Source organism: Trichomycterus rosablanca, chromosome 19 (genome assembly GCF_030014385.1).
Source record: "Trichomycterus rosablanca isolate fTriRos1 chromosome 19, fTriRos1.hap1, whole genome shotgun sequence".
Lineage (NCBI taxonomy): Eukaryota > Metazoa > Chordata > Actinopteri > Siluriformes > Trichomycteridae > Trichomycterus > Trichomycterus rosablanca.
This window is the reverse complement of record NC_086006.1, coordinates 23518350-23542858: the sequence shown is the minus strand read 5'-3', so window position 1 is coordinate 23542858 and position 24509 is coordinate 23518350. Positions and strand designations below refer to the sequence as shown.

At 37.1% G+C, this 24509-nt stretch overlaps 4 protein-coding genes across 5 annotated transcripts; 1 reads left to right on the top strand and 3 right to left on the bottom strand.

Moving 5' to 3' along the window:
* Positions 1–109: 109 nt before the first annotated feature.
* ubxn10 (UBX domain protein 10) lies at positions 110–2622 on the bottom strand. 2 transcript variants are annotated; one of them, XM_063015469.1, is made up of 3 exons: positions 2539–2622; positions 1605–1771; positions 110–1494 (listed from the first exon to the last, which is right to left on the bottom strand). In XM_063015469.1, exon 3 carries the CDS (start codon positions 1484–1486, stop codon positions 749–751), a length of 738 nt encoding a protein of 245 aa, XP_062871539.1. In that variant the 5' UTR covers positions 1487–1494; positions 1605–1771; positions 2539–2622; the 3' UTR covers positions 110–748. The 2 variants fall into 2 exon arrangements, with proteins under 2 accessions (XP_062871539.1, XP_062871540.1); XM_063015470.1 differs by lacking the exon at positions 1605–1771 and having other exon boundaries at positions 2539–2604.
* A 2075-nt stretch (positions 2623–4697) lies between these two features.
* cptp (ceramide-1-phosphate transfer protein) lies at positions 4698–6946 on the bottom strand. Its single transcript, XM_063015769.1, has 2 exons — positions 6792–6946; positions 4698–5914 (listed from the first exon to the last, which is right to left on the bottom strand). The coding sequence occupies exons 1-2, from the start codon at positions 6902–6904 to the stop codon at positions 5392–5394; spliced, it is 636 nt and encodes a 211-aa protein (XP_062871839.1). The 5' UTR covers positions 6905–6946; the 3' UTR covers positions 4698–5391.
* On the top strand, positions 6712–17071 carry ints11 (integrator complex subunit 11). The gene is made up of 18 exons (XM_063015768.1): positions 6712–6764; positions 7810–7860; positions 8823–8920; positions 9028–9101; positions 9311–9539; positions 9630–9728; positions 9818–9852; positions 9950–10088; positions 10364–10428; positions 11059–11248; positions 11367–11450; positions 12042–12131; positions 12594–12756; positions 13014–13124; positions 13395–13456; positions 14177–14319; positions 15398–15527; positions 16960–17071. Exons 2-18 carry the CDS (start codon positions 7833–7835, stop codon positions 17020–17022), a joined length of 1803 nt encoding a protein of 600 aa, XP_062871838.1. The 5' UTR covers positions 6712–6764; positions 7810–7832; the 3' UTR covers positions 17023–17071.
* Positions 17072–17999: 928 nt separating this feature from the next.
* Positions 18000–18977, bottom strand: LOC134333916 (lysophosphatidic acid receptor 6). The gene has a single exon (XM_063016081.1). It carries the CDS (start codon positions 18975–18977, stop codon positions 18000–18002), a length of 978 nt encoding a protein of 325 aa, XP_062872151.1.
* Positions 18978–24509: the final 5532 nt, after the last annotated feature.

Sequence of the window (24509 nt, the reverse complement as noted above, 5' to 3'; positions counted from 1 at the left end):
ACATCAATCAATAACATCAGGCTCATGTAAAATATACAAAAAAGCACCTGAATGGTTCACAAAGCTTCGGTGCAAATGTTCAGTGGACAAAATAATTGAAAAAGTATAATACAATGCAAAACAGCATTTAATAGGCTCACACATGTCTGTGGTAGTTGTTGGTGTAGTCTGGGTATGAAGACTTGAAGAGCTGCTGTTATTAAAGGAAGGAGAATGTTCTTTATGAGTAGATTCTTAAGAAGTGTGTAAGTTGATCAGTCTGTTAGGTAAAGCCCAACTGTACCGGGGTTATGCAGTAGGACATTTAAAAGGCTACAAATACATTTTTGGAGTGGCCTAGTCAGTGTTTTAATTTAAACACAATAGGTCAGTGGTTAAGATACTGGACTGGTAATCGGAAGGTTGCTACTGTTGGACCCTTGAACGAGGCCTTCAACCCTTGCTTAGATTGTAAGCATTTGCCCCCAGAAATTCATATAAGCAAAACTTACAGGAACTCTTACGCAATAACTCATGACTTTTTGATTTACTGGGGTATAAATATTAGGCAACATGTGGGCCAGATTTCCTTAGTAATTGTTGAGGTTTCTACACGTTAGGATAGACGGCCAAGTATAATCACTAATCAGAAATGTATATAAATAAATACTAACATCGTTGCAATGTGTTCACATTTTAGTTGTATAATTACTGTTAAAAAATACATCAGTTATAACAACTGTGAATATTCATCCATCAGGTTGTGATACTAATCTGCGTCTTTAAAGCTGATGCATAAAACTGACTTATTTATTATGTCACATTGTGAGAAAGTCATAGTCAAATTGGTGAAGCTCCGTCGAGGAACATCCATGGTCTCAATCAGTGTGTGCCTGTACTGTTTTCCATATTTGGCCTCTGCAGCATCTATGACAGTCTGAAGTGTGTCTGTGGAATGAAAATAGCACTTAAATCTTTGACCACATGGAGTCCGAACAGCAAGCAGAAGATCTGCCTCCCTCTTTTGGCATCCAGAATGTGAAGTCTTAACAGGCTCAGCAGGCCCACACCTTTCTCTGGACTCATTCTGAAACTGTAGACCACTCCTAGATGTGGGTTTAGGAAAGAGACGGGAGGTGTGGGCCCCAAGTGAGCTGTTGTCTGACCGATTGAGTCTTAAGGTCTTCTCCTCCAGGCATCTGTTAGACTGCTTTTCTGGTTTCTTCTCGATGGAAGGGAGGACCTGGTATCTGTTCAGTGGTAGCACTGGGGCATCCAGGGATTTCTCAAACATCTCTGAGTTTTCTGTAATGTTGTGCCTGACCGAGCAAGGCCGAAGCAACAAGTTAGACCTCTGGCTTATAGTGGACAAAGGACGAGGGCCAGGTGGAGGATGAGGTGGGTGAGGGGGAAATGTGGGCTTTTGATGGGCATGCTCATCATCCTGAACCTGAGTCGCTCTGGGTCTGGTTCGTCCTTTGGCTGATTTTGGTCTTATCACATGCATGGCTTTGTCTAGGAACAGGAGAACACCCATTTATTCTTATACATTACAAACAATTAAGCTTTAACAACATTCAACTTTTCACCTTTGATATAGATTGTAAAAAATAAATAAACTTAACCTTCATGCTGTTAGGTATAGTGGAGTAGTGGTGTTTTTTTTTCTACAAAGCCCTGACAACCTTGTTAAGATCCATCTTGGACTCTGTCTATAGGCTAAAACTCAGCCACTGTTGGATCTTCGGACAATCTCCTAACTTAAGCCCAACTGAAAAACCTGTGGGATGAACTGAAAATGGAAGTCCAGATAATCTAGAAGTCTAGAAGTATTCTGTTTTTCTACTCAGATAATCTTTTCAGATTATTTGCTCCAATTCTGCTTTCTTAATGAGCATTATGGAAGAAGACTTAGTGTTACATTAACAAAGGAAGGTTGCACAAAGTAGTAAATGCAGGGATGCCAATTAATTGTGAATATATTTTTTGGTTGTAAAAAATTCTGCATTATAATAAATGTACTTTAAATTTAAAAGTAATTTTTCAAAGTATTTTAACTCGTAAAAGTTGCTTTTTTGACAAAAGAAGTGGATCAGTCATTTAGTCACAGAAAAAGAACCCACAAAATGCCACCACGTTTCTTAAAACTAAACGTTTAAGTTTAGCTGTGTCTTAATGAACGTGATGTAACGGTATTCCGTACAGTTCCGTACATCACAACCTGTCGTGATTTCATTTTTTTCTTATAAAACAAACACTTTGAAAAAAGAACAATTTGCAAAGGTATTATTTTAATATGTGGGTTAATACTTCAATAATACAGAACGTTTGGTTAGGGCGTTGATATGCTTACATACACTGTGCGGAATACCGTGATCTTAAGTCATTTTCTTGTTCGTTAACGACACCAGGAGCTAGTTTATCGAGTGCTAACATTAGCATGAACGCTAAAAGCAGGCTGATATCGGTCCTTGTTCGATTTTAAATAGGAATTTGCAAGAGTGTATCTTTCTTTGACTAAATATAACAAACATGTGTTTTAATAGTACAACTATTTACCTTAAACTTTATTCTACGTGAAGACGGTAAGATGACGCGCGCTAACATCTTCGCTGGCGTCACTCGGGTTGCCAACGCGGTGACGTCTCCTTGGTAACGGCTCACGTGCACACTGGCGAGGCAGAAGTCGGTACCGAGTCGATTCTTCAGATTACAGTGTAAAAATCTGAGTCGACTCCCGACTTGTGGACTCAATGTTCTCTTGCCAGTGTGGTTTCGAAGGTTAGATGGTGAGGACAGGGAGGCTAGAAGGTCAAACAAAAACAACCTGTCTCCTGATGAACGTATGTGGCGAATCATTTCATCTAGCAGATTTAAAGAGTTAATTTATAATAAGATAAGTAAAATAGCTATTTTCTTTAGGAATTGCACTGTTCTAGTTAATAATGAAAACATCATTTAGCTTTTTAGAAAATCAGAAAGATAAGTTAACCACTGTACCGTGAGCTCCACTGGCACCCTAAACTTGGTATGGGTAGAAAAGGTATACAATGTTTTTGGTTGATTAACTCACATACTAAGGAATCTTTTAATGACAGATTCATACATATACCAGCCCCACACTTCCTTTATTTTTACAACATACACAAATAATATGGACCAAAATGACAAAATGTGTACAGTGTACTGAATATACAATATGCCAGTGTAATTTCTATTAGGTCAGCTATCTGCACATCTACAAAAAGTATTGTTTTTAAGTCTGTCTATGGATAAATAATGGTATAGACCGTTTCAAATGAATATTCACGAGTCCAGGAAGTGACGTAAATGTTCCTAAGACGCTTCCGCTTGGTGGTAAACAGCGCTCAGAACAACAGCGATTGAGCACAACTGCTTCAATTCTTTTGCGCTAGTTCAGTTGTGATTTATTGACAGTATGTCTAAATTAAAGTTAGGACCGTGTTGTTCGGTTGGCGGATGTTCCCTCAGGCCGGGTACAAACTTGCTTTCAGAGATTAAGGTGAACAGATTTCCAAAAGAACGCACAGTGAAACGCTTGGATTGCTGCTGTAAATAGAGACAGCTGGATACCCACCATCAACTCTTATAATTAATGTAATATATATTATTTCATAATAAAATATTGTAAACAAATGTACTCAGTTGAACGCTGCTCTCATGGTGTCTTGTCCCTGACGTTTAGCTTACGTGTATTAAAATACTCAGGCGCTTAATATTTGTATTAATAAAACAGAATAAACATAAACCTAACATAAGCCTTAAAAAGTTTACATTTTCCTTACAATACGATGTAAAAACCATAACTTTATAGGACTATATTTTGGGGAAACGTCACTATATGGAATTATATTAACAGCTTAATTAGCTGTAATAATTAGCTTAGCTTAATTATTAAATGACACACAGACCTGTAAAGAAACATGGTTCTACTTTTGTAATACAAAAAGTAAACATTCTATTTATGAATACATTGTGCTTACTGTAAAATATTTCATGTATTTCCAGTTAGGCTATAAAAAATAGTTTTAGCATTAGCTAATATGTTCTAATTCAGATGATAATTCACTGTGGTTTGTCATATTTTTATCATATTATAATGGCTCTTAGCTCAACAGACACAAAAGGGGAGATGACTCAATAATGATTTTAATAATTAATTGTATGCGTTCAAACTGCGGTGTGCTTTCACTGCCTCTCTGGTGTAAACACACTCCGTTTCAACAAGGTAGTGATACACGGCTGGGTATGTTACCTCAGGCAAACGTTTTAGGTCAGAGGAAAAACACTTTTTTACTTCTTAAATTCTTAAATTCTCCTCAAAAGGGGGCTGGTAAAGATACTTGATGATCTATCATTCATTTCTGCTAATATCGCGTTTGTTTCGTGTTCGGGAGACTCGCAAAGTACAATCTCGTCATGTTGACAGCTGGATGGATGTTTAAAAATGGCGCTACCGGAAAGGCGAAAGGAACAGACATGCGCAGTAGCGTTGTTATTGTTTACCCTCATTGAAACGGTCTATAAAGACAGTATGTGGGCAAATTAATACCAGAATATAAGCAGCATAACTTGAAATCAAATATAAAAATAATTCATATTGCTATAATTTAAAACAGGGAAACCACAATCATGACTTTGTTTCCTTATAATTTGATTACACATATTCCTATATATATATATATAAAAGACATACAGAAAGGTAATAAATTAAAGAAAAACAAGTAAGTAAAGGAGCATATTGCAGGTATACTGCATAATAAAATTAGGCAGCAAAAATGCTTTCGTCCATTTACCATGCTTGGTACCATGTCTAAAAATGCTGAGCAGAGTTGACATTAGTTTTAAACAAGATAACAAGAACACCAAAATATTACTGAGACAGAAATGGTCGAAACCTTGGTCACAATGACAGCTCTGCTGCATAGTTTTTTTAAATAGTGTTTCAGACTCTTGACATGGGTCAGTAAACATCCGGCTTAAACCAAGGAACCACCGTGTGCCTGAATGATGGCTGGGTGCTAAAAAGATGTGCCAAAGCCATAAATATATGTTTATGCCTACATACATTTAAAGGAAGTGGATATACGAACTGGAATTAAATTAAAAACAAAAGTAAAATGAAGAGGTGCTCAGATGGCACAGATGTATGTACAACTGTGCATATTGGATGTTTTGGACATGTGTTGCCATTTATGTCCATGTATTTGTGACTGTGTTTGTGTCTTTAATACCTCATAAATCATACTGATTGATTTTTTAACATCATAATATTTTTTAAATGTACTTCTGAGGTATTTATATTACAAGGCTTTTAAAAAACACATCACAGATTAACTATTCTTCAGAGAAAATGAGCTATCAACCAGTAAACCTTATAACACAACCTTATCAAGGTAAACTGAGCAGGTTGTTTGTTGCATACAGGGCCTCTGTGATCTGATAGACTTCACAGATGATAGGTAAGGCTTCAGTCAACAATGCAATCACCTGTTCCTGGCTGCCTGCATTCATCACTTCAAAAAAGGTGTCGCGGCCAGGCAGAGCGTACAACGCCATCTCAGCCGCTTTCCGAATGATCCAAGGGTGATACTGTGCCAGGGATTCATTATAAGCCTCGGAGCACATGACAGAGGTTCTGCTCTCTGCCGTGCTGGTGCGAAGACGCTCCAGAAAGAGCTGGAGCCAGCGCAAGGCACGATGCAACCTCAGCAAGGTACGGCAGCCTGACTCTGGGTAGCTACCCCTTTTGGTAAGATCCACCAGCTTATTGTCCAGCTCAAACTTCACCATGGATTGAGCGGTGAGATAGTGTGTCCCATTTTCACCAGCTAGTAAGTTCTCCATAATCTGGATTTTGGCGACTGCATCTTTAGAGATGAAGGAGAAGACATTTCCTAGGCTGTTCATGAAGCTGGAAGAGAAAATAAAGTATTTTATATTAAACTCATTATTTCAATGAACTTTACTTTAGATACACCCTAGATGAACATGTGGAACATACATCATACCTTAGATATAATTATATATAATATACAAGCAGCTGCTCGAGTTTGTGGCATCAGTCTTTGTTCTATAAACCTGGAGCCTTGTCAAATCTGAGCCAACAAATTTGGTGTTGAGTTTCTAGATCTAAGCACAGCAGCACACAGGTCCTGCTATGTACAGTAACAACAGGTCCCTGACTCATGAGCTTGTTAAACATCCCACTCCAATACCACGGACAGTGATATGGACTTGATTAGTATTACAGCCCCCACTTTACTGGAAGGGCTTTCCATAAAATGTAATGTGTCTGTGGAAATTTGTGCTCATTCTGTCAAAAGAGCATTTGTAAATTAGGCACTGATGTCGGACAAAGGCCTGGCTTGCAATTAAAGTTCCCATTTATGAACCTTGTTTATGCTCAGGCTGTAACAGAAAATGATCTTTCCCAAACTGTTGTCATAGTTAACATTTAAAACATGGTGTTTATCTTTCACAGTAATGTTTAACACTTGTTATTACTGAGTATGACTTAAACAACCGAACTCAAATATTTATAGGGGCGTTTAACACAGACCAAAGAGACACGTGGTGCATCTGGTGCTGCACATCAACATATCTTGAAGATCTAAGTTGGATTCCTACATTTATTTACTATTTGCACGGAGAGTTGCAAGTTCTCTCTATGTATTCATGGGTTTCTTTCAATCTCCAAACTGCCCCTAGGTGTGGGTGTGAGATACTACGAAGGACACCACGACCCTGACCAGGATGAAGTGGTTAGTAAAATGAATTCATTAGCTCACCTGACCAGCTCGTTCCACCCTGCTATATAAAACTTGATGTTGATCTCCTTGTTGTCACTGAGACAGGACTTAAACGAGTCCATCACTTTCTGCAGACTGAAAGAATCTGCCATTTCTAGTTATTCTAGTTACCTGAGCAGGTGAAGCAGTTCGTTTAATAGACAACGCGTCAAAATACAAACGTTTTAAACACAAAAACTAATAATATTTAGAATTAGAATTAGATAATGTTTATCTACGAATAATATTAAATAAATTATGTTGGTAACCCTTAAATAAGCTGTATGAAGCACCGCCGGTGTCGTTTAAGTAGTGATTTGTGTTTTCTACCCGTATTACGGCAAATTCCCTCTTCTCCTCTGTGATTGGCCAATAGGTTAGCGTCACAAACAGTATCTGAAAATCTGATTGGACAGTTTTTTATTCATCAGGTAAAATATCCAAAACAAATATGTGTATTATTGTAAATAGAATCTAAAAATAGTTTAAATTGAATAACAATGACTCCCAATAACAATATAAAATAGTATCTAAATATTACAAGAAGGAAAGTACCGAAATTAATCAATCACAGAGCAAAAGGCGGGATCTGTCTGAAATCGGGTTGTAAAACAACTTCACCGCCTCTGTTGCCCGAACACTTCCGTGAATTCAGTTAATTCACGAATTATAATGAATTGTTGTGTCACGTGTACCAATATCGACCAATCAGATTGTTTCTCCAGGTTGTTGGCGTAGGTGGCGGTAATGCTCCTATAGAGTGAACCGCTCCTCAAAAGAAGAAGTGAATCATGTCCGCTTGTTTTGATGCTTTGTAATTTCTGCTTCAAATCATTTCTATTTTATGATGATTATTAGATTATAGGAGCTCATCAGAGTCACTAATATAAAGTCACTAATATAAAGCTGTGTGTTTTCTGGACGGATTGAATGTAAAGTGAGTGAGTGCAGCATGTAGCTTCAATTCCACACCAGTCAACAAGTTACAGTGGATTTTCTTTTATATTCTTTTACAAAGTTCAGATTCTGATTCAGTAGAAGATGCCTGATATTACAGTAACTCCTTTAGGTAAGAACCTTGTGTTTTATCAGTACAGTTACATTATGTGGTCAGTAATCTGTTAAGTCATGATGTTCTTATTTGATTCATGCTCCAGCTGTGCCACCTTGTTGCCCCAGATAACACTTCATTAATCCTTGAAGTAAAATGAATAAATTAGATGAATAATAAAGCTGCAAAAACATATAAATTACTTAATAGTGTTGTTCGTGTAAACTAGGCTTTCTGACAATGTAACTTCACATCTTTAACTCTGTTTTATCCTGTTTAGTGTGTGTGTGTGTGTGTGTGTGTGTGTGTGTGTGTGTATTATATATAAATATAGCTCAATTTATATATTTAACTCTATTTATTAACTTATCACTTTTCTACATAATCACCTTCTGAGTGCGTAGCCTAGTGAGTAGAGCTTTGGGCTATCAACTGAAAGGTTGAGAGTTAGAATCCCAGCCATGCAGCCACTGTTGGGCCCTTGAGCAAGGCCCTTAACTCTCTCTGCTCCAGGGGCGCCATACAATGGCTGATCCTGTGCTCTGACCCCAGCTCTCAAACAAGCTGTGATATGCAAAAAAAGAATTTAATTGTACTGTTTGTCTGTATATGTATATATGATAAATAAAGGCATTCTTCTTCTTCTTCTTCACCGCTGCTTTCACATCATCATCACATGAAAATCTTCTTCCCCTTAAAGCTTCCTTGAGCGGAAATCAGATGGCGCTAAATCCGGACTATAAGCTTCTCTCAGACACAACCGATTACTACAGTAGATTACTATTCCTCCTCCCGTCCTCACTGTTTCCAACCAAAATATAAAAGTGCGGACACTTTTTGAAGATCCTTCGTGTATATATACACATGCATATATACATACATACTATACAGTTCTCTCTTTTTTATTGCTAAAGTTTCTGCTGAATGAAATGTAAGTGGGGAAATTTTACAGGTCTGTTACAATTTCTTTTCTGTTGTAGGCGCTGGGCAGGATGTTGGACGCAGCTGCATTCTGCTCTCTATTGGGGGCAAAAATATAATGCTGGACTGTGGTATGCACATGGGGTTCAACGATGATGTGAGTTTTGGTTGTATAGCTGTAGCCATGCCCACTCTTTTTGCAGACAGTTTATTTGATCAGAACACTATGTAATTTCAGTCTGATTTATTGTTCTTTTATTTTAGAGACGTTTTCCAGATTTCTCCTACATCACTCAAAATGGTCGTCTCACTGAATTCCTGGACTGTGTCATTATAAGGTATGTGTTTTTATGTTACAGGTGCTCTGGAGTTCTTAACCTAGTGAAATATCATAGAGTTTGTAAATTCAGGGCACTGTGATTCAGTACCAATACTGATAAACCAATCACTGCTGGAGTGTATTCTTTAAGAAATCACCAAACAAGAGATTCTAGATAAATCTAAACAAAGTTGATTATAATATTGATATTTTTACTATTTATTGCAGTCATTTTCATCTGGATCACTGTGGTGCTCTTCCCTACATGAGTGAGATGGTGGGTTATGATGGACCCATCTACATGACCCACCCCACCAAGGCGATCTGCCCCATCCTGCTGGAGGATTTCCGCAAGATCACAGTGGATAAAAAGGGCGAGACCAACTTCTTTACCTCACAGATGATCAAGGATTGCATGAAGAAAGTGGTGCCGCTCAATCTGCACCAAACTGTTCAGGTAGGTAATGTTTTAATCTTGGTTGTTTCCTTTTCTCTTCTTGCTGCTTCTGTATTTAAGGGTCACTACAGCAGATATCCTTTTATGCAGGTGGATGATGAGCTGGAAATCAAAGCGTACTATGCAGGTCATGTTCTCGGAGCAGCGATGGTGCAAATTAAAGTCGGCTCAGAGTCCGTCGTGTACACGGTGAGGATCACAGCACATGTTAAACACCTGATATCATTGTTATTTGTTTATTTTTTGTTATTATAACTGGCAGTGTTATGATTTTGCAGGGTGATTATAACATGACACCAGACAGACACTTGGGGTGAGTATTTATTCATTTTTATTTACTTTTTTATACTAAAAAGATCTAAGATCTAAGGTGTCCATAGCTTTAATTGATTGTACAAATTTTTCTCCAGTGCGGCATGGATAGACAAATGTCGTCCAGATATTCTGATTACTGAATCTACCTATGCCACCACCATCCGAGACTCAAAGCGCTGCAGAGAGCGAGATTTTTTAAAGAAAGTTCACGAAACCATTGAGAGAGGAGGAAAGGTCAGAATGTCCATAATTATACAGTGATCTATGTGTTATATCTATTCACCTCTAGGGGTGGATGATATACTGGCAAACATTGCTTTGAAAATATCTGTACAAGATTAAAATACCTTTGTTTGACTAATTTACATATTTGTCAAGCAGATGATTTTTAGATCATTTAGTAAACACAATAAAACACAACATTATTTTCAGATTTGTGCAGTACTCTTTAACTACATGGCACATTTGAATCTGTATTTTTATACTTTTTTAAATAAATATATTGACAGGTCCTGATTCCAGTTTTTGCGTTGGGAAGAGCGCAGGAGCTTTGCATCCTTTTAGAAACATTCTGGTAAGTATTAAAATAGTCGGCAGTTTCTTTTTATCTATATGTGATAGTGTTGGAAAGAAAAAAATTCTAGGATCCTGAAGCATTTAAGTTTCATGTTAACTCAGGCATTAGTCCATTTAGAAAACTCAAGTCTGTTTACAGGTTTGTTGGTTACACTTTAAATGATGGGATGTGTGAAACGTACATATAGTTGGCTGATTTTGGCAACATGGGTAACTAAGAAGCAGCTTATTAGAGCTCTTGTATAAATTCTTACCTTCTCACCTTATAGTATTACCTTATAATATTAATATTAGCATATTAGGGTCATAGTTTTAATTTCAAAAACGGCCACTACCTGCAAGTTCTGTTTAAAGAAAAGAGACCATTTCTTTAAAGATTGTCTGGTCCTTTCTTCTGAATATATGCATATTTCTTGCAAAGTCAAGAGGTTAAATGAGCTTCCTAAAATTCTCATGAACAAAATTAAACATTTATGTCAGTACATTTGATAATAATAATGTGCAATTTCATCGAACCACAAATCTTCCTTGAACAGGTGTGCCATACAGCCTGAGACTAGCTGTAAAGGCGAAGTCACATGGAAAGAGTCGTATTTACATTCTCCTAACTTGTGCTTTTTTCTAACAGGGAGAGAATGAATCTAAAAGCACCCATATACTTCTCCACTGGCCTGACGGAGAAAGCAAACCATTACTACAAGCTCTTTATCACATGGACCAACCAAAAGATTCGCAAAACCTTTGTACAGAGGAACATGTTTGAGTTTAAGCACATCAAGGCTTTCGATCGCTCTTATGCTGACAATCCCGGCCCAATGGTATATTCATTCTCATTCTATTCTTTAATATATTGTCTGATATTTTAGTTTTATTAGTGTGTTATTCATGATGCCCTCAGTGTTTTTGTTGTTTTAATTTTGTTGTTGTTTGGTTTAGGTGGTGTTTGCCACACCAGGGATGTTGCATGCAGGCCAGTCCTTACAGATCTTCAAGAAATGGGCTGGCAACGAAAAGAACATGGTAAGCCACTTGGGTAAATGAGAGTTAATTAATAAGCACTATAGTAATATGGCCAAAAGTTTGTGGACACCTTTCCTAATTATTGAGGTTACTAATTCAGCCAAACCTATTGCTAATGGAGAAATCAATCAATTATATCAGACTGCACATGAGCCCTGACCCACTGAACACTTTAGGGATAAACTAGAATGTCGGTTCTGAGCCAGGCCTACATTTTTGTTGACAGCAGACACTTTTATTCAGAGCGACACACATAGTGTAAAAAACGAGGGCAACTTCATAATAATACCCATGTTTTTAATAGGATATACACCAAACCTGTGGTCAGGTGTCTACCTACTTTTAGCCATGTAGTGTGTTTTCACAAAAGCAGTCTTTAAATTCTGAACTCCCAAAAAGTCCCGTCCTACAGCTCTATGGGCTGGGTATTGCAGTGCCTGTAAGCAGCTGTAATAAGCTGGACAGGTCAGTAGCTCTTCAGTAGTGTTCACTTACTTTTGCTCAGTGACTCCTGCTTTGCATTGCAGTTTTATCTTTTCTTTATGTTAAATTTTTTCAAGATGGGTGATTTTGTGTCTAACTGTTTTTCAGCTAATCATGCCAGGGTACTGTGTGCAGGGCACAGTCGGGCACAAGATCCTGAATGGTCAGAAAAAGCTGGAGATGGAAGGAAGAGCCACGGTAATGTTTACCATTCACACTAGAGAGCACCAGAGAGCTCAAATATATACTCAAGGTCAAATACTAACGGTAACCAACAGGGTAAAACCAACAAAATGTGGTGAGGTGTTGAGTTACTGAAATCTTACTGGAGGGCTGGAACACCATTCTGTAAAAACATGTTCTCTCATCTGGTTTTTGATAACAGTGCTTTAACTGGGTTGTGATCTGGTGGCTGTAAAAACTATGTCATGTGGTTTGTACCATTTTCATTCTCTTTAAACCATTCAGAGACCAAATGTGTTTAGTCGATGGGAGTGTTGTCAACCTAGCCGTAACCACTTCCATCAAGATAAAGCTTTTCATAGGAAATTGATACGGTGCTCAGTCAGAATAACTTTTGTTTTAATTTGCACAATAAGAAGAATGTGTAATTCATTCAGAAACAAAAAATTATCATTCTGTGTATGTGTGTGGTCACAGTTGGAGGTAAAGCTGCAAGTGGAATACATGTCGTTCAGTGCCCATGCAGACGCTAAGGGCATCATGCAGCTCATCCGTATGGCAGAACCAAGCAACATTCTGCTGGTGCACGGCGAGGCCAAGAAGATGGAGTTTCTTAAGGACAAGATTGAGCAGGAGTTCAGTGAGTGCACAGCAACTGGACATCCTTTTATCCCTTATGAAATCAGCTTTAATAAAGTTTTTTGCTTCTTATAGTATTTTTAAGTATTGATTATGAGCAATTATTATAAGTAGAGTTTCAAGTGGCCAATAAGTGTACTTTGTACAATGCCATGTACAGACACTGGTCAACTGCAAATCACTGCTATTAACTCTTAAATAGAAGGCATCTGATATTTAGATCCTATTTGCTTAGGGTCTTTAATGTTCTCTCTGCAGATATCAGCTGCTACATGCCAGCTAACGGAGAGACCACAACAGTGACCACCAACCCAAGTGTGCCAGTGGACATCTCACTTAACCTGCTGAAGAGGGAGATTGCTTTTGGAGGTGTGTACTTAACACAGCCAGACAATTTTTGGAGGGATGGCATATCACCCCTCAAGTACAATTCCAGAGTCTTGTAGATTTTATGTCTAGCTGCATTGGAGTTGTATTGGTGGCATTTGGTGGCCAAGCACTCTACTAACATCTTATATTGTTTTTAACTTGTCTTTGTTACGGTGGTTATAAGGTTAACAACATAAAAATGTTTTTTTTGTGTGTGTGTGTGTGTGTGTGTGTGTGTGTGTGTGTGTGTGTGTGTGTGTGTGTGTGTAGGTCCGTTACCTGACCCCAAGAAACCTCGCACCATGCATGGAACACTGATCATGAAAGACAATGTGAGTGAGATTTTATTGCTATAGTTTATCATAGTAACCCTGTATGTTTATGTAAACCAATTACAAGTAGCAAAATCTTAGCTTTGGTAGCTATGCAGAGGCTTGGGTTACTATATGTAAGTAGCTTACATGTTTCCCAAGGGTGTATGGGTATTCCTAGGTAGTGCAGTTTTCTACCACCTCACAAAAATGAGTTGTTCAGCTACATGTATGGATTCCCACCAGGTACTGTGGTATCTTGGCACTTTCCAAAACTCCTCTAAGTTACTTCTAGACTTGGGTAAGAGAGTGCCTGTGTGAGTGTCTGATGCCCAGTCCAGGCTGTGTTCCATAGTTTGGATTCAGTGCTTTCAAACAGGCTCTGGACCGACCACAGTTTAGATCAGTAAATGCTAAAGATAAATCAATGAATACAAGTTTTTCTCATTGTCAAGGACCCGTTAGGCTGTGACTTATGACTTTTTGCAGACCCTAAATTCCTTGTATCAGTGGCTCTTAATCTGTAGCGATCAGCCTCTGTCTGGTGTGAAGAAGCGGCCGAAGGTTTCACACGTACTGAAATACACTTCACACTTCTTCAGTGCACACATAGGTCTACAGTAAATTATTATCTGTGTGTGTGTGATTTAATCAGTATTGGTTCCTGAAGGTACTTCTGAAAGGTTTGTGTAGCACCCCATGAGTAAAAACCATGTTTACCCTTTGAATGTGTGTGTGTAGAGTCTGAGGCTGGTTTCTCCAGAACAGGCTTTAAAGGAACTGGGTCTTTCTGAACATCAGCTGCGTTTTACCTGCCGTGTGCATCTCCATGACCCTCACAGTGACTCAGATACACTCAGCCGAATCTACAGCCATCTCAAGAGGTAAACACACACACACACACACACACACACACACACACACACACACACACACACACACACACACACACACACATAAATATAATATTGGTAAGCACATGAGTTTTTATGGCACTATATTAATAATTTTAACCCATTTTACTCTTAAAGCACTTCCCCTTCACAAACAAAAGTCCTGTAACACATGACATGACCTATAATAAATCACCCAGGTTATAGATTTGGTGGAGGATAAATTTTTTCTGGATTTTCCACTCTTTATCTCATAATCTAGTCATTTCTGATTCCCAGTTGTGAATCCGCTGCCACTTGCACAGCCCCCGACCTAAACAAAAAGAGCCAGATTACCAGACACCTCTCCAATACCTGTCTAAACTGAGGCCAGTTCTTATCACCAGCCAGTGTTTGGTTCCCACACAGAGCAGTATTGCTTCCCGCCATTCATGCAGGGGCCCTGACCAGTCCTGGAGATCGCGTACAACCTTCCCTCTCTTAGACAAGGCCAGTTACGTGTGTGAAGACTTCTGGCTAAGTCACCTAAATTTCTTCTTTCTGCCATTTTTGTTTATAATTTTTTTAGCATTGCTTCTTAATTCCTTTTTTGTGATTATCTCTGACTATAGATGGTGCATTTTCTGTGCCTATATAAATAAATCTTGCCAAGGTTGGGAGGAAAAACCAAATTAACCAAAGTTTTGAATATGACTGCGTGCACCTCAGTCAGTGACTGATGTGCATCCACAGCTACCTTAAACTTTCTTAAACACTTACATGCACACCTGCATCGAGTCACCACAACAGCACACTTTCACTCACGCGAGTGCATCCAGTGCACATGCATGTTGTTTAGCTGAACTGCTAATATTAAACTGTTTGTAACAAACAACGTGCAGCTCTTGGGATTTTTTTCCATGCTGAAATGAAAGTAAGGTGGTTTTTAGTTACTCATTTCCTCCCACTCATTGTGCTCCTGTTCCAGTTTGTAAATGTCACTACAGTGTGCGACAGTACAGTAGATTCTTGTGGCTTGTGTCTTGTGATATAACTCGTAACCCCACCGGATTTCTTTCTGTTTTTATAGTGTGCTAAAAGGTTACACTGTGCAGCACCTGCCGGACGGAACAGTCATGGTGGAGTCCATCGTCCTGAAAGTGTCCTCGTCTAGTGATGACCCCAATCTTAAGGTCATCCTGCTCTCTTGGAGCTATCAGGTAAATGTAAAGGACTCTGTGTCTACGAAGCCACGTTGTTATAGTGCATGCAGAAATCTGACCACAGCAGACATTCCCACTGTCTATTGGTGCATTTGAGATGAGCTCAGGCCCAGACAACTTGAACTCTGTATGTTTGTCTATCATTTTAAATATTAGTTTTAGGTTTCATTTGTTGATGCAGCGGTGGGCCGTGTTAAGTGACAACTGTTTTTCAAAGTACTACATTTAGCCCATGTGGCTACATTTATCACAGTAACATTAGAGTTTCTCGTGCAGTGCTGCTTGAGGGTTTGAATATTGCGCATATTCAACAGTAGTTTCTGGCCTTGCCCTTTTGCAAATTTGTCACACTTGTATGTTTCAGATCACCAAACTAATTTTAATATTAGACAAAGAACCAAAGTAAACACAAAATATTTTATTTAATTTATTGAATGGAAACAGTTATTGCCCATTTTGTTACTAAAACAAACAGTTAACCACATTCAATTAACAACTGGGATCAATTTTACTAGCCTAACCTTGGCATGATTACTGCCAGACCTGTTGAACCTAAACATTACTTCAATTAAACTTGTTTGACAAAGTTAAGAAAAGAATATAGCAGGAGACCCAAAATATTGTTTAAAATACCTTTATTTGTATTTTCATTTTCCAAAAATGTACAACAAAAAATTTATAAATGAATGCAGTGATTAATAAGTGTACAACTGACTCGACAGGGGCACTGATCTTGATTTTGCCTTTTCCCTTGCTTATGTATTCATATCGTTAAATCATATAATCTCCCTGTAACATATTTACCTCACATATAATACAAATTGTCTAAACTACAACAGAAAAAAATCAAGCCATTAACAAAATTGAGTCCAGAATTTACCGTACTTATGGCACAATCATGCTGTTGCCACAATTAGGGGTTAGTGGCATGATCCAGATAACATGTGCACCTTATGTTTGCTATAACAGTATTTAGTCATTATTTTTGAAAAACATAAAAATTCCATATGCAGGTATTTTTTTTTTTATTATTATTATCAGCATTTTTGCACAATGGGGTAAAAAAAATTTTTCCAGTAAAAAAACAACCGTGAGATAAATAAAATGAACAGAATAATTATAACAATTATTTATGTATTAAAGCTGCACTATACAACATTTTAATTTACACATTAATTACACATCACATTACACAAACATAAAGAATAATAAAAAATAAAAAAAACATTATCACAGAAGGTTAGAATTAAAAAGCACATCTCACTACCAGTTCCATCAGACACGGGTAACACATTTATAGCCAAAAAAAACAAAACAAGTATTGTATTTCATTTATCTGCAACACTGCTTTCTTGTGTATCAGTAAATACTTTTTTTATTATAAAATATACATCACAGTTACATTCATCGTTTCTGTTTTTTTGGGTAGGATGAAGAGCTCGGCAGTTTCCTCTCCAGTCTGCTGAAGAAAGGTCTTCCTTCAGGATTGTGATTGTTTACTGCTGTACTAAAATACATTTAATAAACTTTTTGTAGAGAAAGATTCCGTCCATGACTGCTTTACTGGACTGTTGTTTTGCATTTTCCCCTGAATTTAATGCATAGTTTTTTATTCAAGGTCATATTACCAGCATAACAATTTCAATCAAATGTTGAATCTTTGAAGTTGAATCTTTACATAGAACTTTAGAATTTCTTGCCATTTGGCACTAGTGCAATGCAAAGAGTCCATGTCACACTCTTTGACATTTCAAAGTGTGTGTTTTTTTTTTATCTTGTCCATTGAGGCTTATGTTTGAACATTGAGCTGGTGGATTTGATCTACTCATCAGAAGCTTGTTTATTAATTTGCAGCCACCATTCAGCTATTATAAATATGGCCATACTAAATACTAGGAAACTTCAGCACCTTGGAGGGTTTAGTTGGTTGAATAGAATGTTGTATCATGTAATTTAACTTAACATTTAAGTAACATTGACTCCTAATTAGTGATTTATGTTCCCTTGTAAATATGGCTAGTTTAACTGCACTTGATCAAAAGTATTACAACAGAAACGTTTTGGAGGCTCTGTACAAAAGGTCAGAAATGGTGTCACTTGGGAGTCAAGCAATTTATTATTCATTCGTTCAGCATTCATTATAATGGTGTTTGCTTCTTGGTGCTTTGTTTGTCATATATTGCACATCCTTAGTGTCTCCATCTTCGGATAATTGGAGCTTTACTTTATTCTTTAGACTATCATTTTATCTGAAATAGTTTGAGTGTGAGATGTTGCTTGAAAAATCTCTGTCTTTAGAAAATGCTTCTAATTTAAATGTCATGTAATTTAATGTGAGTTTTTGTGAAGATTTTTGATTTTTGCAATATGACACCTAACTAGTCAAATTTTGCTCCCATTTATAGCCACTCTTGTGTATCTGTGGATGTATGTTGGCTTTTTCTTTTTAGAAATAACTGAAACAGTTTTTTACCGAGCCTGTAAATCCTCTGAGATGATATAGACACCTTTTCTTTTTTTTGGCTTCAGCCATTTAAAGTTCCACTTGACGGTCCACTTGCAGTGGCTGGTGGCAAAATAATATAGCACTGGGTCAAATAAACTGTTCATACTGACCAGTGCCATTGTTATACGACGGGCTTTGAAAATGCCATCACCAGCAGCGGCGCTATCGATAACCTTTGTCCGCCAGAGAATGTGCAACAAATACACCAGATGGAAGGGCAAGAAGCAGATTACGGTGATGGCCATGATGGTGTAAATAATTCTCAAGGCACCACATGCTGTTCGTGTCCTGATTTTTGCTATCCGACGTGCCACCACTGGATAGAGCACCAAGATGGTAATAAGGGGAAGCAGGGCACCAAAGATGAGGCAGAAAGTGCTAAAGGGTGCCAACTTTGTTTTCCATTCAGTCTCTGAAAAGTTTTCAAAGCAGTTTGTGCAGTTCTCCGCAGTATTTTTATGTGTATTCGGTGATGTGAGCATGAAGACTAGGATGGCTGTCCCACTTAGCCCCCAAATGGTGACGCATACCACCAGGGAACAGCAGGTGTTACGAAGACGTAGGTATGTATGAGGGTGGACGGTGGCCAAATAGCGGTCCACGCAAATGCAGCTCATAAATGTAATGCTGATGTAGATATTGCCGAAAAATAGAATACCTGTCAGTCGACATGACTCGGTCCCAAAGATCCAGTTATTGCCATTGAGGTGGTAATGGATGCGAAAAGGCAGGACACTCAGGAACATGGTGTCAGCCACAGCAAGACTAATAAAGTAGATAGTTGAGGGGGATTTTTGCTCTGTTCTGAAGATGTAGACATACAGGGCACCCAGGTTCCCCAGCAGGCCAAATACCAGAACCAGACCATAGGTAATGGGAAAGAGATAAAACTGGAAATCAGCAGGCCGGTTGCCACACACGCTGTCATTGGAGGTGTTCATCTTCAGAGATTTCAGCACCCTACCTGATGCCATTAAAGAAAACAGAAATAATTAGTCTTATCTTTTATTATACGTGTCAACCTTCTTTAACCAAAACTTCGTGTAAGAATCTACATAGTTGCTAACATTACCAGCTTACATGAATTAAGAGACTGTGACATTTTATAGTCAAATAATTGCTCTGTAAACTTCTACACCTAAAGTAGCTAAATAAATACTGTAATGTGATTCAGCATTGTTGTTTTGTAGTGAGCAAAAAATTCATGATTGACAGGTCTACTGTTACTCCATTTTTCTGACATTTACCACATAAGAACAGCTTCAATACATTTTATTATCTTTTTTCTTAAAACTTTAAATGTTATTGTGATATCATGATATTTTAAAAAACTTGACCACTAGTCATGTTTTAAATAACAAACTTACAAATAATCTAATCTGCATAAAAATGAGTAAACAGTAGAATCTTTAATAAATGTACACTCAGAATTTCTTAATACTTTGCAATACTGAAAAGCTGATAAGCATATTTGTCAAATTGACCATGCCAATACCCTTGTGCAAAAGGTCAGACGACTCTCTCAAAAGCTGGAAGTAGTGAATCTGATCTATTCATCAAAAGCTTGTTGAATAAGCTTGCAGCCATTGTTCACCTATTAGTAATATATAAACATACTTCATGTTTACAGCAGATAATTTTATACTAAGCAGAATTATAATGGTGATAATATTGCATCAGAAGTAAGTCAATATGTTAGAGAACATGTAGTTCTTCTAAGCAAAGGGAGACTAGGTGTCAAATCATGGCCAAACTGAAAGTGGGCAGTACATGAGAGTCTTAACTGTTTTGCCAAAACCACAATCAGGCAGACCAAAACTGACCATACAATCAGAAGACCAATATATAAAGCTTTGTTTATACAGAACAGCTACATCTGCACAGAGGGGCAAAATGCGTTTTATAAGATGATGACTGGAAAGCCTGAAAGTCATTATTCTTATTTAATGATGAATTGAAGTCTAAGATTTACAGCTGTAACATAAAGGTTTCTTTAAGAAGAAGAACAGAAGAGAGATTGATAACACAGTGTAGCAAAACAGCAGTGATGCTTAGTGGTGGGAATATTTAACTTTGGGCAGTTATGCCCATTCTGGATTTGGATACCTGCACAAAATCAACTACATACTGACAATGGAGAAGTACCAATCCATTCTTCAGCAGTGCTATAACATCTGGTTTGGATCGTTGTGAGGAAGGATTAATACCATAGCAGGATAATGACAGACACGTCTCAAAGCTTTGCTACAATTGACCGAAGACCAAAGAAAATTAAGAAATGCTAACTGTCTGACTCCAGAGTCGCCTCCACAGTCCTAACCTGAACACCATGAACATTTATGAGAGCACTTAAAGCCAATCATTCAGTAAAACTGCAAAATGCTCATTAGAATATTGTGAAATCATGATGGGATAACATGGATCATCTGAATTTACAAACGTGTGAAGTCACATGCTCGAGCACATTTCAGTACTGAAAAAGCAGAAGCATATCAAACACACACAAAAAAAATTTATGCATACTGTACAAAGATTCTCACCTAAATGTTTATGCTGGTGATATTATTTGTAAAAGAACAGGGTATGGGTTTCTAATAAAGAGGCCAGTAAGTTTAAACAGTACCTAAAATGTAAACCATGTCATTACCATGTTATAGTCATTACAGTACTGCGAATGGTCCAGCACCCAAACCTCAGAGGAAGGGGGTGGGTGAGAAATACAGCAACAAATGAGCTACAGTCATTAATTGTATAATGATCTGTATGGTTGCTTATTAAAAATATGACTGATGATTAAGAATATGACTTTTTAATCAAATAAAAACCAATCAATAATATCAAATCAGATCAGGTGTCACATTGTTAACACACTCACAGTTACTAAAACTTTAACCCTGAAATAAAATAATTACAAAATTATAAAAAGATAATAAATACTTACAGTTATTTTTTTAGAAATGTTTTGATGTTCACAAAAACGAAGCGATCATAAGATGTGAGTCCTTAGTCTGTCTTCTCAGCCAACCCACATGGCCAACAGTGGAAAACATTAAAACCTCTGTAACACATTCTACTTAAAAATAATCTAGACAGGAAGTCAACACAGAAATGTTCTTCCCCCAACCATTGCTCTGTTAGCGGCACAGAGGAAACGTTTGTACAGCAGGTGATGTATGTAGTGATAAGTGTTACCCACACTGTGTGTGTCAATCCCCCGACTCATTTTGACAAACACTGCTATGGAAAAAGTAACTGTCTCCATTCTCATCATTACACACCAACCATATTACCCTTGTGAAATGATTAGTGCTCTTTGGTGACTCAGTCAACCTGTTATGTTATATTTGTCAGCTCTATATTTTATGCATTGTACTTAAATTAAAGTCTTTTATCAATGTCAAGCAATTATTTAGTCAAATGTCTACAGCACCACTTTACCACCAACAAAGTCTGGAAAGGCATGTCTAAGGATCTAGGGCTTCACCAAATTATATAAGTCTGCTAAATTTCCTCAAGGGCTCAGAATACAACTCATGTAGGGAAACATAAAATCTCTTTTAAAAAAGTCACAATCACAATAAAAAAAAGATTCCTGGAGGATTCTGTCTAACATTGCAAACCTTCTGAGATATGTTGAATCAAAATCAGAGCTTTTTGGCCAAAAATGGTCTTGTTATGTATAGAAAAATATTTATAACTATTGTAATAATATACCTTACTAAAGAGACGAACTGTAGTTGTTGACACTTAACAAATTGAAAGTAGACAAGGTAATGCATAACGTAAGACCAAAGCTAATCTTACAATAACACTGGGTATAAATACTTTCTTATAAAAACACTTTGGATTTTTGTCATCTGATGTAATACACAATGTTTGCTAAATGTACTAAATTCAAAATATGCCATTTAAAACAATAAAATGTAAAATTGTTAAAGAGAACATTGTGAAGGATGACTCATCTAACCATTTTAGAGACCAGTACTTTTGGATTTTTAACTGCTGTCCTTCCCCAGTTATTTTCCTCCTGCCATCTTGATACAGAAGGAACGTCTTCTAAGTGTTTGCTTTTGCTTGTGCTGCAGATGCAGTCATTGGCTTCATCTCAGTCTGCGGGTTTTCTGACCACAGTGAAGCAGATCAGATCAAACAAGATTAGATTGCAAAATAGATAATGTTGTCTGTATGTAGATTACATTATTTAACAAGAAAATCTTTCTGTTTTTAAGTGCTGAATATGTACAAACTCCATTTTCTGAAATGTTTAGACATTTTGTAAAATGCAGTAATAACAAGAATCTATTATTTATTCATTCCCCTGCAACACAATCCAAAAAAATGTTGGTCCATGGCTGACGACTTATAAGATATATGTCAGTTTTTTTTCAAGATTTTTCAATGCAAGCTTGCAAATAGTTTAAGTCTTTTAACCAACTACCATACATGCTCAAAACACTATTGAATGTGCGTGACCTTCAAGCCCTCAGACAACCTATTATGTCAATCTATTATGTCAAGAGAAAGCTGCACATCAACTCGATGCTGAAATGATTCTTTGATCAGATAGTGTGGTGAATTGGTTTTTAGGAAATGACTGTTAGACAATACTGTTTCTTAAATAAATTAAATTGTTTAACATGTTTTGTTTAAACATTTAAGGGAGTTAAGATACCAGACAGCAGATGGAGCCTTTGCCTTGTTGTTGTACTGTAGCTCATTGTGTACTATATAAAGTCTCGTCTCGTATTATGTTCTGTTATAATTAAATTTTGGGGGTAAGTCTGCGCTCCAGAGCTTTGATTATGGAAACATTATCAGAAAAGGGTTAATGCACCTGCTCCTGTAAATAACCCAATGTTTGATATCTGTTACATAACCATGCAAAACAATTAAATCTAGTGATTTTACAGACAATATATAATGTTTATACCATTATGGATGCTCCTCCAGTTGGCAGCAGACCCTGTAGGTTGAATATATCCTTTGGATTCCTTCAAAAATAGAAAATATAGTAAAATTGAACCAAACCATATAACTTTTTAATTGCTTAGGAAGTTAAATGTTCTGCTTCTTACAGCAGCTAATGACACATGTATTGGCCCATGCTGAGAACATTGTGAAGGATGACTCATCTAACCATTTTAGAGACCAGTACTTTTGGTTTTTTAACTGCTGTCCTTCCCCAGTTATTTTCCTCCTGCCATCTTGATCCAGAATTATACTGGTCCTTCTCAGCATTTTTAAAAGCTTGAGACAATGGGAGAGTATTAGATGTGTAATTATATCATCCTGTACACCTTTGGTAACCAATCGGATAATAAATAAATTAGAAATTTTACATTCATTGCCAATACTATTGGTGCAGTTTTACTAAATAACAAAAACAAAGCAACACCATTATGTAATGGACCATGTGTTGTTAACTGTATATCTAATTAATTTACTACCTATGGTGTTTTGGCAGTGTGCAAAGACAGAACTTTATCTTTAGCCTTTATCAGTTTAGCATACTTAGCTAGTAAAGTGCAGTCTAAGTTATATATGATTAAAGGTGCAATCATCAATTAATAACATATTTTAATCACACTGGGCTGGCTTTTTTCTCGTTAGTTACAATACAGCCATATGAGACATACAAGACATATGCCCAAGAGCTCCTGCCTTTACCATAATTTTTACTCACAAATAATATCATGGCAGACCTCCTAGCTAAATGGTTAGCATTTTGTGATTCTGTGGTTGTGGGAAAACATAATCTGCTCTAATGGTCATCTTGTATAGTTCAACTTTTACTTCATGTTCTTAGAATTGTTTTAATTAATAGCCAAATACTTGACAGTATGTCAAGTAGTTTCATGATGGTAAATTAGAACACAATTAACAAGCTTGCTGGCTTTGCTGCTACCATGTGCTCCAGAAAAGTTCAAATTCTACTTACATTGGCTACAAACAGGTCAGATGTCAGTCTCAATTTGAATTTTGTGTTGATGGCATTAGCACATTGCTAACAGGCTGGCTAAGCATTTAGTCATAGATACAAAGCTGTAGAGTTTGTAAAGACTCTTATCATTTTATAAAATCTGCATGTTGGATGCCACTGTCCTTAAGTTGATAAACGCCTGTTTTAAATGCAAAGAAAATTTATTTTTGAACTCTGATAATTAATCAGATGACAAACTTATTCTGTATCATAAAAATCAACATTCCTAGAAGTCTAAAACATTTTGAGGCTATTTAATGAAATGAAAAAATAAACAAATGCTCCATTATAAATAAAACACAAATAGAACATTATCTGTTGGCAGGACTGGCAAAAGATTGACCGAATAAAAATAGACAAATGACCCAAAATAACTTATTATATATAAATAAATTTTTGTACGCAAGATTTCAGGGGCACATGGTGAAAGAAGCATTGTGTGATGTGACCTTTAACTTTGTGACATGTCAATTGGTTTCTCTGTTTTCCCCAA